Genomic DNA, 14,087 nt, shown 5'->3' with positions numbered 1-14,087 from the left:
ACAGTCTACAAAATACCAAAATGTTGAAAAGCTACTTTTTGAAAATAAAATAACACATAAAAACTTCGTAAGTACTAACAGATAAAAAATTCTATATCTTATATCCATGTTATTTGTACCAGAATAAAACCTTATCATTTAAAATCGTTTCCATTTCATCCAATTTTTTTAGAATCGTCCATGACTATGATTTCTTACTTTATTTTTTAGGGATCCCTTTCTATAGACGGTTTCTTAAAAAAGAAATACCTGTACTCAGAAGAGTCGTGGCCGGAGGGCAGGGGGCAGGGGACAGGGGGCCGTGACCCTCTCTGCTTTCAAAATTTGATGGATTTTCGGAAACATCATTGTTTTGTCGGAAAATTCCCAGACTTGAGCAGTGGGTAATTTTTAAACATTTCGCAACATAAATTACTTGTACTAAAGTACTTACCGTAATTTCGAGGGGCAATTCACTTTTGTAAACATGTGATTTCGAAAGCGATGAACTTTTCGGAGGTGCTTTGAAATTTAAGATTTTCTTGATCAGTGTAAGACATGATATTTAAAAAAAAATTCAAATCTAGAAGATTTGAAATTATTCGGACTGATATTGAAAAGCTCTTTAATATGGCTAGTTACAAAAAAATCAATTACAATTAAATAGAACAGACAATTTCCTGTAAATAGGGCTAAAATTATTTTTGCTGAAGGTAAATTTCTCCATGATTCGTATGTGCAGCAAGGATTTTTCCCACGGATAAGAAAGTTAATTTGTGCTTGCATGCGCAAAAACCAAAATAAAATATAAGCTCAGATAGCAATTGAAAGAAAGAAATAGAGAAAACTCAAAACAGAATAATTCATCGTGTAATTGATTTGAATCTTTTCAATAATAAAGACGAATTATAACCCCCCTAATAAAAAATCCTACATTACCACTTCCTTTAATACAAATTCTACAAAATTAATTTAATGAACCCTGTGATTCACTGCATGCTGTTGCGCTATCTCTTTATCTCTTTTCTCCTGCTCCTTTTCTGTGAGCTTCACTTTCTTTCTCGCTGTCTCCATAGAATGTAAAAATTTCATTCCATTTTTGCTGATTGAATTCTCCCCCATTTTCCTTTCACCTATCGTACCGTCATCTCCCCTTCTTCCATACTTCTTCAAGTTCCTCGGATGATTTATGTTGTCACTCCCATCGTCTCCTTTTCTCATCACCCTTGTGACAGAAGCAGCGTCCACTTTGCCAACTCCAATGTCGGCAGTTACAGTGGTATCACCTTTCGGCCTAGTAAAGTTAACTGCATTATCATACTCTTTCTTTTCAACGGACTCAGTTGAATTGTTCAATCTCGTAGACCCACTTTTCGCTTCTAATTCCTTCAATTTTGCTCTCAACAACTCAACTTCCCTTAAAAGCTCGCCATATTTCTAAAAAAACGATTGAATGCCAGAAATAGTAATGCATCGTGTTTGTTTTACTGGTGTTCGCTCACATTGCATGATCAGCGATTTTCATCATAAATAGCATTCTCACACAGACTTTAAGCATTAAATGAAATATAAAGCCAGGCCAACAGTAGGGTGTTGCCAGGGGCGTACCTACCGGGGGTGTGGGTAGGGGGGTGTGGTACACTTTTGGAAAGTTGGTCGCTAAATTTTACGGATGGTCGGTAAATGTTATGGATTGTCGGTAGATCCGTATCTTGATAGCACGTGGAAGGATTTCATTTGCTCGTAATTGACAAGATTATATTGATAAAATAGTTAAAATTCACAATATATAACTGTAAAATAAGTTATACATTGATTAGCAAGAGTTTAATTTTGGTCGGTAAAATCACCCGTTTACACCCCCCACTCCAAATCGACAAGGTACGCCCCTGGGTGTTGCTAAACATTTTACAAGACTTTAAGGAGAGCTATATACATTAAAGCCTTCCCCTTTCTTGAACATCAGTATGTTGAAATAAAAATATAATTGATACCTGAATACATTCATGTCTTCCAAATATACGGTAATCATGTAGCTCGGCAGTCTTTTCTGTCTTGGCTGCTTCGACCTGTCCATCACTCGACAGTTTAGGTTGCTCGTCATCATCCTCGTTGTGCTTTAGGCCTTCACTGATAAACAAATCTGTTCTCTTCTTTCGGTAGCCTTTCAAAGTCAACTCTTTCTCGTGGTATCTGTGTTCTATTTCAGCCCATTGCTCCTTGCCAAGATCAGTTAGAGTAGGATAAACTAGAAGAAGACAACAATTTTAAAGAATACATCATAGAAAATATAAACACTGGCTTTAATTTTAGAACCATCGGGCAAGCAAGGAAGCTGTTTTATTTAGGGCTTTTCACTATGTTTTTACTGAGTCAAAACTTCATGAACTTTTTTGTAGACAGAAGGAGTTCTTCTAACAGTTATACATTTTCTTTGCACTGTAAAACTTTGCGAGGGAAAGTGGTTACCGATTGGTTAAAAAAAGGAACCCATAGAACATCTCATTCCTCCTTTAAAGCTCTTTTCGACAAGCTACTGGATATAATTTCCTGTTCAATTTTGGTCTCATTTTTCATACCTCGAGAAATCTCACAGGGAAACTTCTAAAGAATGATATGTAATTTTTCCGCTTTTTCGAGCGATCAGAAAATAAAAAATAAAATCGGAGTTATCAATGCTTGCTTCAACAACAAAAACTAAATAATAAGTAGAAAAATTAAGAGCATAACACTTAAAGGGGGAAAAATAAGGTTTACAAAATAAAGACGCCTACCCATGAAGACATCGAGCGGGCATGCCAATGGAGTCTGAAATGTCAGGTTATATCTACAGGTTTTGGGCTCATCTATGTCGATTACTTTGTTTTCATCACCACATCTGAAAAGTACCTGAAACGACCAAGGCTAAATTAAACAAAGGTTTTGTCCGCAAATGCGAAGGATGACAAGGGATATATAGGGCGGAGAAATGGGATGCGGAGGACCCCTTTTTATTACTTAGCCGGCAAAGTTTTCAGTTAGTAGGTAGTTAAATCATTTGAAAGTAAATTAACTTTTCACAGACTACCACCACTCCCTCAAGCCAGCAAGTATTGAAGAATGGATGGAGTGAGTTGATCAGACCTTGTGCCAGCGCCAGCCAGCAAAAGACATACAATAAGTCCTCCCACATGCCCCCACCTTTGAATAAGCCCCCTCCCACGAATAGGCCCCCACCCTAAAGCACCTTTTGTGAAATAAACCCCAACCCTTGAATAAGCCCCTATGGGCCAGGGTATTGCCTCAACAGCAATAGGTTTATCCCCATACACCTGCATTTTTAAGCATACTGACCAGCCTAAGAAAGACAAAAGACAATTCACCCTCTAGCAATTTTTTTTTGCTGCTGCTAAATAAGACCCTACCTTCGAATAAGCCCCCAAACCAAAATATTTTTTGTAAAATAAGCCCCCAGGGGGTTATTCAGGGGCTTACAGTGACAAGTTGGAAAGCTAGTGTCTGAAATGAATGTACTCTGCTATGGCTTTTGGGCAGGGACTTGGGGGATGCAACATTGCAGGAGACTTCAAAACTTCTGCTACTTTCTTGGAATAGGTAGGAAAGTTTTGTCTAAAGCCTTTCCTGTGGCACCCCCTGGTTAAAAATGAAGCATAGCAGTTAAATAAGGTATCTCATACCATCACTTCTCTGTAGCCATGTCCAATGCAACTTTCTCCATCAGTCATTAACATTGAATGAAATGTGTTGTTAATGATATTCCATTCTCTCCAAATCCTGTAAAATTGTGAAATCATTTCAGGAGCCAGTTATATGTAAGAAATGTGACTTATATGTAAGTATTATACCAACTTCCCGTTTCAAGTTTATGAATTCAGAATTTGCCTATGCAAGCCATTGAGATTAGGGCAGCCAAGGAGTAGCTTCACTACAGAGTCAGTTAAGATGCGTGCCACTTCTTGGAAATAATATACATGAAATTCGACTGAAATATGTGTCTCAAAATTTCTAAATATTCTTTAGCGAATAATAGTCTCTCAATAGGCTTTTTCCCTTTGAAATATCAAAAACAATGGGGAAATTTTGTCAGATATCTTTGGCTGGAATTGTCTGAGTAACAAAGCAGACAATAACAACCAAACTATGAATGAAAATTTATTTCATACTGACAGTTGATACTATGAAAGTCATAGATTTGAAAAAATTGATAGCATGGAAATAAGAACTATTCTTACCCTAAGACCCCTTGAAAAGAGTTCCATCTGTATGATAATTCTCTTTGTGTGACATTTTGAAAAGGACAAAATTCATATTTGTAGCTGGAATGAAAAAGAAATCTAAAATTAAAATCTTTTGAAATACATTTTTCACATCTTGTAAAATCATCGTGTTAGATCTGAGTCAGAAAGAAAAAATTCAATAATATGTTGCCTTCATGGTTTTCATGCAATTGTGATATTTTATAACATATGACTCTAATGTTGAAATAAATTACTACTATAGACTGACTTAACACCTTGGCAATTACACATAAAATGATTGACTCTACAAGGTTTTACTGATTGTCTTAAAGATGGATACAAAACAGAAATGTACCACAACTGTTACACCCAAAATCTTACCATTTAAGCCATAACACAATAAACTGAAATGGAAAGCTACTTCTAAAATACAAGCAGAGACTGCTTATTTCATAAATACCTGTCACTTGTCATATAGGTTAACAATTAAAAGAGGAGACAAATTATTTTATATGAAAATGGGTACTTGAAAAGCAGCTAGAATCATTATAAATTTTTGTTACCTTGATTTTTGAAGAATAAAACATTTTCCAGACAATTCAAACAGATGAGGTGGACCTGAAATCTTCCTTGGCTTGACTTTTGAAGCAATTTCTTTCTCAAGGGGAGCAATATTCTGTACATTTATCCCTGCATGGTTTAGTGAAAATGGTTCATCAATTATCTTTATCTTTGTGTTGCTAACACCATCAGTAGAACAGAGGATACAAAGTATTCCAAAAATATATCTGCAAAGAACAAGGTTTAAAATACCAATCAGATGAAGCATTCTTAAAATCAAATATCAAATTCATCATCATGAAGGGGACAAAAAAGAAAGAATAAGTCTAAAGAAAAAGTAGAATGCTCAGGGGCTGTGCTCACTTGGGAACACTTTAAATTGCTATGTTTAGTAATATGAAAAGTGGAATGGTAGGCAGTTGTTCCATTCCATTCTCTGTGAACAGGTGAACTGGTTCGAAAAACAGAACAATAACTAAGTTTGCTAAAGGCTTGCATTGTTCATGTGGAAATACAGACTTTGGTATTGGTAAACACTATGTTGAAATTATATCACAGAAAATGGAACAGAGCTAGTGTGTCCCTAGGTGAACAGGAGAAAAAGCTGGTATGTGTTTATTCCGTTCCTGCCTGAACACTTCATTTACTTGTTCCAAAATTTAGAACACTATTGGAACAGTATGCAATTGCCCCCTTGTGAACGGGGCCCAAGTCTGCTTCTGCAATCATTTCTTTCTTTGTATGTGCTCCCAAAAAAAGAAAACTAAACCAAAGCATGCCGACCTTTGTGGCACAAGCCAAACCATAAAAATTTGATTTGCTTAGGGATTGTTGACTAAAAACTTTTTTTCAAGAATTCTAATTTATGAAGATGTAACTAGCCATCCAGCTTATCTTAAGATGAATTCTTGGTGTTATAGTGCCTTGAAATATTGCATCCCTTCAGCACTGTGATTTATACCCAAACAAATCAGACACAAAACAGAGGCATTATGTTTAAAGTTGATGCAGGCATTTTTATTTGACCTCATGAAAAACATGGATAAACTTCTTTCTTACAACCTCAATAAATACATTATAGTTCTCAATGTGTGGACCACATCAGACACAATGTGGCCCACAGACCATGCCTGTTAACAGGCCTGCTCTTAGCAGATCTGAGGTTCACAGAAAAAGTGGCAATCCAAAGTCTGGTTTAATCGAATACTGTTACAGACAACTTTAAAAATTAAGAAGGAAGTGCTTTATAAAATTTGAACTAACTAATATAGCAGTAAAACAGAAAATTAAACTTTGTAAAACTTTATGCAGGATTTCTAAACCTTTGTCAAAAAACCTATTGGCAGTCAAATCAGCCAAGTGCAAAAACATCAGGGTTTTCTGTCGCCTATGTTCGGATTTTAAGCCCAGGTGTCCAAAAACTTTCTTTATTATCTATCTGTAAAAAACTAACATGCAAAGGCCAAGAAAGCAATGAATCAGGCGCAAAAAAAGTAATATAAACAAGCAACTGTTAGATTAATAATACTAATATTACACACGACTCATCACAATATCACAAACACCAAAACATCCAAACTTTAAAAAAACAATATAAACCCTTCTGCCCAGTCTGCAGAGTATGGCATGTGCACACCGGAGATATTTTTGTGCAAAACCTGTTGCACACCGGGTATTTTTGAGTGTGGCAAATAAGATTGGTGTGGCTTGGTGTGGTCCCATATAAAATGTCAGCTGATAAAAACAAGCACAGTTGTGTATGAACAATTTGAGATATCATGAATCTAACTTGACAAATATACAAATAAAAACTTGGGCTATCTTCAACAGTGTACTTCACATATATTTTTACGGTGAAATGCAAATTCACAAATTTTAACCACAACAGAAGAAAATAGTCGGTGCACACCAGCACACCAGACATTTTTGGTGGTGCTTACCGGCACACAAGGCTTTTTGCTCGTACACACCGGAGATCTCGTCGAAAAGTGCCACACTCTGCAGACCGGCTTTTCTCCTTATCAAGCAAGAAAAACACCAAATTCACGTGCAAATATGTTGCAAACAAAATCCTTACCTAAGGATTTCCATCAGATGCATGTCTGGTTCATCATTTTCGATCAGAAACTCTGACAGAGATGAACTTTAGAAAAACAGCAGACTTTTCATGCTGTTTTTCATGCAAGAGCCTTGAGGGTCAAATTCAACCTATGTTCGAATTTTATTGATTTTTATTGATCACAATCAGAACATTATTGAGAACGAGACAGCTAAGACGAGGCTGGCGCTATGAGGAAGGAGGTGTTGATGTTTTTTAATTAGAATATCCAGAGCAGAGTTGATGATATCAAATAAAAGATGTTCTCGATTTACAAAGAAGGATTCCTACAGAAGCAAGGGAAAAGAAAAGTGCAGGTTATTTACTTGCTTCACGTAAATTTGTGAAAATCTTTTTTCAAAGGCAAAATTTTAAAGTTTGTCGAAAGGCCAAATCAAATATCGTGTTTTGTTTTTGTTGCAAACATGCGCAATATATGACATTTCGTAAAAAGGATCTGCTACAATCTATCACGTGTATGAACGTATGAACTATACTTCCTTGTCTGTTGCGAAATCTGACAAAGTGTTGATTACGTTAGACTGTAAGATTCGCAGGATATCCTATAGTATGAGCCTAGAAGCCACATTTGGCAAAGAAGCCAAAATTGGCGTTCATTGACTTTGCTTTTGGAAATCATTATGAGCATCGACAGCCTAAGCTTTTACAAAGAAGCATTCTTGAAAAAACAATCTAGACTACTTCTCAAAGTATGGTTATAGCTTCTAAGGAATTATGCAGCGGAATTATATCCAATTTAATTAAAAGCTTGTCTCAATTTCACCCACATGTTCACAACTAAATTTTTGCATCTCAAAGCTGGACTCACCATATGATGCTGATGTGTAGGGGCGCTGGTTACATTGCATGTTTTCAGTTAGGGGTACTAGTTACAGGGGGCCAAAATTCTGGCAATTTTATCAGAGGAGGATAGCTTTTGGCATTTCATCATCTGTTTGTTACCTTGTTGGTAATTTTTTAATGGTGCATTAGTAATACAATATGTTGTCTTTTCAATTTTGCAGGGATATAAGAAAAGATGGTTTGTTTTATCTGGAAATATAGTGAAGTATTACCCATCACAGGACACATCTGTAAGTCTGAACTAATTAATTGCTGCAAAGGCTTTGCATTAAATAATGAAACTTCCAAGATTAGAAGAATATTTCCAAGATTCTTTAACAAATATTTGCATCTAACATGACCAATTTTGAGGTCACAGTATTCATTTTGCATTGATTTTCTCATACAGAAAATAATGAATTGACTCTTATCATCCATTTGGATCTTATCTAGAGTACACAGAGGGGAAAAGTTGAATAATGATTTGTATGTTGCTGTGTTATAAATGAGACACTTGCACAGTAGCAAGATGTTTGATAAAAAAACAATTTAAACAATTTATGGATTGAAATTTCATTGATTTAAGATGTAATTCCCATTCAAACTTTTTACCATGAAAAATGAACAGCACTATCAAGAAATAACTCTTCTTTTTTTGTTTAATAACCCCAGCGTATACATATTACTTTGCTCTCTGGGGTATCATCCCTTGTAGTGTTGTAGAGTAATTTCCTGTTTCATTCAAGATGTATTTTCCATTCTAACTCTCTACTATGAAAATGACCAGCACTGTCAAGAAATAGCTGGAGATACTGGGTCTAATTTTTATCACTGCCACAATTTGAAACAAATTTCTTATAGAAATCTATTAAATGTTTACACTTCTTGTGTACATTCACAAAATCCTTTTTAGAAGAAAAGCCAGAATCCCAGATTAAGAACAACATTATATAATTAGTTTAATTGGATCCAGAAATTTTGTTTTTATTCTAGGAAAACAGTGTTCTTGGAGTTATTGACATGGCTAGAGTATGTGTATTGTCAATTAAAATCATGTTATTGAGAATTATAATGTTAACTATTAACTATAACAATAATTTCAACCTTCCCACCTCCTTGAACACAATTTTTTGCTTACATTAACACCCAAAGCTGTTTTAAGCTGTTCAGATAGACTAAACATAAATCAGATTGTGAAAATATTCAAACTTGCTATCCATGAGTCTGTCAGATCTATGCTGACATTTATCAATATGAAGCATTAGAATTTGTGGTTGCTGCTGAAATTATTATCTGTTATCATTTTGATGTTTGCTGTAAACTCTACTGACAGGTTTACTGACATGTAAACCAAGGAAATAACTATATAATTTCATCAAACTTACCCCAGGGTGGTGAATCAGATATATTTCTCATCACCATCATTATGTGGAATGACATGTCTGCTCTACCCACCAAGTGTGACATTTTCTTCTCTATTAAGCTGATAGGTTTTTCTGTTGATGTATCATTGCTCAGCAACTTTATGGATTGATATAGAATACACAAATTCAACTTATGGCCTTGTTTCAGAAATTTCTCCAAACTTCACTGTATGACTTTTTTAAGCTCAGATTTGGTTTTATCACCATACTTTATACCAGATATAATTGTTCATATTGTTTGTGCGTTTGGTTTAGATTTAACGGTGGAATGAAGTTTGACTGCAACTTGCAAGAGGTTTGACTGCAAAAAATCCTCCCGGGTAAAACTTAACCCCCATAGTCGCCAATCATGGTAAAGTCCTTGTAAGCAATAACATAATGAAAATTTCCAAGTAGAAAAAAATTCTTGCTCTTATCTGCCTGGAAAAAATTTAAAAAATGTTTTCAAATGAGGCTGTAAGTTGAATTGGTACATTTATAAATTGTGCAGGTTGTATCTGTCAAAGCAAGCAAACATGTGAAACATGGTTTTGAAATTTCAACAGAAGCAAGGACATATTACTTGGTAGGTGATATATCCCTTCGTTTCCTTACTTCTTGCTATTTTCATGACAATTCTTGCTTTCAATCACAACTTTACAATGTAAAACTATTATTGAAGTTAATTTTTAATAGATTTAAAAATTACATACAATATTTTGCAGGCTGCAAAAGCAACTGATGAAAAAGATGAATGGATGAGGATAATTCTACAATCAGTGGAGGCCACAAAGTATTTTTCGAACTTTTTTATTTTCAGTCAGAACTGCAAAAAATGTTTTCCTTTCAGGGAACCTGGGAAACAGGATAAAACATTTTCTGTGATGTAAAAGTATTGTATAACAATAATACGCACAAATTTTGACACAGGGGCTTCTAATTTTTTGTCGCTTTATAAGCTTTATCTGTTGAAAAGGTCTTGGACAAGGAAACTGGAGGTTGCTTTGAAGTTATACAATTTTTTTGTGATATTTGACAGAGGAGTAATAGTTTTTATAAAGGTTTAAAAATGTGAAACTTCTTTATTTGATGCAATCTACAACCTGCAGATATCTGTTGTGAAAAGTCAAGAAACAATTTTTGTTAATTCAAAAACAGCTGTTTTTAACCAAGTTTTGCTGAAAATTTTCTTCCAAGCCAAAAACTTTTCTGGAAATCTATTTCCCAGGTTCCAATACCTTTTGGAGCTCTGTTTTCAGTTATCTTACCTGATGAATCATTTCAAATTACTGTTTGAATGTCTTTTATTATTTAGATCATATATTTGTTTGAGCCAAATTTTTACTTTGCAGGAAAACATCAGTAGCAGTTTGTACAGGTATGTTGGATTGCCACTGTGACAAGAAGTGTTTCCTTTTCTGTATTTCATTTCTGTAGATCTTCTTCAAGTATCTTCTTAATGTATTCACAGAGAAAAGAAACTTTGAGTTTTTATCTAAATAATTTTGCCCTAAAGACGTAAAAGAAGAGGAAATTGCCCCTTTGCCAATATGCTGGAAAAGATTCTCAAAAATTATAGATTTGAGAGAAAGATTATTACAGCAATACAAAGAATTTCAAAGGAAATTCTAGAATTAAGACCAGTTAGAATGCAACTCTAGGCCAGAACATACAATATAAAAATTAAAATCTTCTTCTGACAAAGCTGACATTTTTTCAACCTTTTTCAATCATAAAAATGGAATATAGAAAATTTTGCTTGGACTTCTGTTATTTGTTCAAGAGAGTATATATATGTGAAAATCCACCAACTTATTATATCGGCAACAGCCTATAGGTATATAGGTCTATAGCAACAATCAATTTGTGTATTATTTGAAGACCATTCAACACTAGGCACTCCCTCATCTGAAGAGGCGCCAAATACATATGAAGTTGTAGGCGGCACAAACAGACCTTATGTACCAGGCTATGATACATATGACATTGTCAGTGGGGATCGCCACTCTGGGCAATCAATTACCTCACAACAATACGTCAAAATAGGTGAAGCAAACAAACAGCCACCATATGGAGATACAGCACCAACGTACCAAGTTGTTGGTGAAAATGCTGGCACTGATGCTGCAAATAGTTCCATGGCAGGAACAGCAACCTATGATACCATTCCAATTAGAACGGCCCATGGTGAGTATTAAATTATTCTCCAATTTAAATTAGCTCCTTGCATTGTCTTTGAAAGGCCCTTGGTATTATGGCTTGCCTATGTTGATTTTAGTAAAAACATTCAAGAATTCCATCGCGTACTGTCAAGGCACTATTAAACTCCAATTATTTTATTCAATTCTGAAAGCTCTTGAGTGTTCTTAAAAGAATGGTTTCTTAGAAGAATTGGAAGGCTAACATCAAATATATTTTTGAAACAGGACTTACTGGAGGGAGGAGGGGGGATAAGTAGAGCTTTAATAGTAAATTGAAATTTGTTTCATTTCAGTTTGTACCTTTTAATGAAATATAGAAAAAAATTTCTATGTTTCTTAAGATTGAGAGTGCTACGAAAGAGTGCCAAAATCTATTAACACAATTGTATCATTTATTTATTTTTTTTAACCAAATCATTTTTCATATGTGACTAGAATAATGCTTGATTTGAATACATAATACTTTTGCCCACTTCCCAAGCTTGCGTGTGTACTATTTATCTATTTCAAACCAAACTAGACATAGAAGAGGCAGCAGAGAGTATATACGATACTGTTGGTGATACACCACGTGCACCAGTTAAAACTCCATCTCCATCAACAAGAAGACTGCCCCTAAATGACCAGGGTGCCCCTGAAAGGGACATGTTCCACGAGAATGAAGATGGTTTGTCCCTGAAGATGAGTTCTTTGATGTCAAAGCTGTCTGTTGAAAGCCTGGATAGCATTGACTCACTTGATCTAACTGAACTGACAGATGATGAATTGCAAGATGATGAGACTGATGGAGAGGTGATAGTTGACAATGGCAAAGTGAAATTGGGGGATGAAAGTGCCTTACCACCACCCCTTTTTGGAACAACATATGCATGCAATGAAATTAGGAACTTTATCAAAAACCAAGGGAGATCTCCTGCAAAGGTGGATTTTGCAAGAATCTCAAAAGAATATAAACTTGATCTTGAAACAAAATCAGACTATCCTGCTTTTGATGCACTTAGAAAAGTGTTTGATGTTTATAAAATTAAGCCAACTACTTAGTTATTGCCTTAATTGAAGTAATTTATCATTTTTATGATATTATATATCCATTCTTCTTTACTGCTAGTGTATTATAAATGTTTTACTTTTACAACTAAATCTAAAAGCCAGCAAAAAACATTTATCCTTTGAGCAAACATTTGTCTCAACAAAAGTTGCTCTGTGTAAACTTTGAGGCATTAAATCTAAAGAAAATCTATACTTTAAAATGTCAATCGTGTCGATCTTGGTATGGTGAAGAATTAGCGCAAGCCCTGGTGAAATGTTTGATTACATTTAGTGGCACAAATATAGTGCAAAATGCCCGCTAAAAGGCTTAATGAACTTAATTCCGCCAGAGACAACATAACTAACAAATCCAATAAGGTTACAAGCAGGGCAACAAAGAAGCAAAATTGTGCTTTGCATTTAAAATTTACTCGAGTGGATCAAGGATTTTTGCATTCCACTTATCATCCCTTACTACAGAATAAAATGCACCTGTGATAGGCCCTTTTTGTATAAATGTCAAAACCAGCTCAGGAAAAGAAGACGAATCATCTGTTCCTCAGAAAAAAAAGACGAAAGAGGGGGAATAATCGCCCAAGAGAGTGTAGAACACCATCATACAGGGCCGGCGAAACGTATTTGAAAGTGGAGAGGTCAAAATAGCAAATTCTTGAAAGGGCTTAGGAAAGGCAGCCACCATGGTTGGCGGCAAGAGAAATTTTAGAATTATGATATCTTAGGGATGGCCAGAGACTGTATGTAAAATGGATTTTGACTGAAGCTTTTTTTAATCTGCTTAAGCTGTTCAATATGTTTAAGCTTTGTTTAATCAATATATCCCATTACTCTACTCCTTACAATACCCCGTTCCTTATTTAAGTCGTCTGCATGGGAAGTCTCGTATAGCTTGTTATGAAACTCTCTTTTAGATTTTAAAATTACCCAAAATGGATTTAGCAAGATGACGAATGGTAAATCTGTTCTGTTTATAACTAATCAACCCGCCTTAGTAAATGCACAAATTAGTTTAATCAGCCCTGTCTTTTCAGCGGCTAATTTGCCTTGTCTGAGGAGAGCCCGCACAATTGAAGTTGGCCTAGGTAATGGAAAGTTGGGACCACGTTGGGCACCATAGCATTCGTTGGCAGGTATTCTTGCAAAGCTCGAATACGCACGATCTTGCATAGATTGGTGCATAATTTAACACACAAGTGTAAAGGTGGGTTGAACTTAGATAGCCTGCTTGCCGAATTCGGCAAATTTAAGCCAACAGTCTGGCAATTGGGAGAGTTTCATGTTTCGTAACCGGGTCTTTGCTCCGATATATACTCTTTCACTCGCTTTGGCCACAGCAAAGTAAAAGGAACATTCACCTCTCCATTACTAACCTCGTAATTATGTACTTTATCAAACTATATTTATTTCAGCGCGTAGTTGATTGTAGGTCTATTTCTTTTGACGATGAAGCCAAAAACACAAATCCAGTTCTTTTCTTTTTGCCACATTTCTCCGATTAAGATCCTGCTACATCAGGGGTGTCCAACATACGGCCTGCGACGGCATATTCCGTGGCCCGTGCCAAGTCAATAAATAATTTGGTCCTTGAATCATACTTATGGAATGCCATCACTGCTAAAATTCTCATAATTTATCATTTGGCATACTTTCTCATTGTTATAAGCAGAACTTTCTGTTACGAAGCTGAACAGAACATGTCAAGGCTACAATCTAACCA

The 14,087-nt window shown here is 35.4% G+C and overlaps 2 protein-coding genes across 3 annotated transcripts; one reads left to right on the top strand and one right to left on the bottom strand.

The window, feature by feature from the left end:
• Positions 1-850: 850 nt before the first annotated feature.
• LOC135691623 (uncharacterized) lies at positions 851-7,010 on the bottom strand. Its single transcript, XM_065209542.2, has 7 exons — positions 6,856-7,010; positions 4,781-5,005; positions 4,212-4,295; positions 3,657-3,753; positions 2,754-2,868; positions 1,974-2,227; positions 851-1,416 (listed from the first exon to the last, which is right to left on the bottom strand). Exons 1-7 carry the CDS (start codon positions 6,876-6,878, stop codon positions 952-954), a joined length of 1,263 nt encoding a protein of 420 aa, XP_065065614.2. The 5' UTR covers positions 6,879-7,010; the 3' UTR covers positions 851-951.
• A 37-nt stretch (positions 7,011-7,047) lies between these two features.
• On the top strand, positions 7,048-13,832 carry LOC135691624 (uncharacterized). 2 transcript variants are annotated; one of them, XM_065209543.2, is made up of 8 exons: positions 7,048-7,193; positions 7,902-7,970; positions 8,713-8,748; positions 9,634-9,708; positions 9,848-9,915; positions 10,475-10,500; positions 11,019-11,309; positions 11,844-13,832. In XM_065209543.2, the coding sequence occupies exons 1-8, from the start codon at positions 7,137-7,139 to the stop codon at positions 12,362-12,364; spliced, it is 1,143 nt and encodes a 380-aa protein (XP_065065615.2). In that variant the 5' UTR covers positions 7,048-7,136; the 3' UTR covers positions 12,365-13,832. The 2 variants fall into 2 exon arrangements, with proteins under 2 accessions (XP_065065615.2, XP_065065616.2); XM_065209544.2 differs by lacking the exon at positions 7,048-7,193 and adding an exon at positions 7,238-7,586.
• The last annotated feature ends 255 nt before the right edge of the window (positions 13,833-14,087 follow it).

This window comes from Rhopilema esculentum, chromosome 13 (assembly GCF_057945365.1).
Source record: "Rhopilema esculentum isolate cy_ngs chromosome 13, ASM5794536v1, whole genome shotgun sequence".
Classification (NCBI taxonomy): domain Eukaryota; kingdom Metazoa; phylum Cnidaria; class Scyphozoa; order Rhizostomeae; family Rhizostomatidae; genus Rhopilema; species Rhopilema esculentum.
The sequence above is the reverse complement of the archived record's forward strand: the minus strand, read 5'-3'. Positions and strand labels throughout refer to the sequence as shown.

Coding starts and splice junctions, on each gene's coding strand:
- LOC135691624 (XM_065209544.2), top strand. CDS start 7,518: ATGAGCATCGACAGCCTAAGCTTTTACAAAGAAGCATTCTTGAAAAAA. Junction 7,587..7,901: donor AATCTAGACTACTTCTCAAA/GTATGGTTATAG, acceptor TCAATTTTGCAG/GGATATAAGAAAAGATGGTT. Junction 7,971..8,712: donor ACCCATCACAGGACACATCT/GTAAGTCTGAAC, acceptor TTTTTATTCTAG/GAAAACAGTGTTCTTGGAGT.
- LOC135691623 (XM_065209542.2), bottom strand. CDS start 6,878: ATGCATCTGATGGAAATCCTTAG. Junction 2,869..3,656: donor ATGGCTACAGAGAAGTGATG/GTATGAGATACC, acceptor TGGTCGTTTCAG/GTACTTTTCAGATGTGGTGA. Junction 1,417..1,973: donor GAAGACATGAATGTATTCAG/GTATCAATTATA, acceptor TCGTTTTTTTAG/AAATATGGCGAGCTTTTAAG.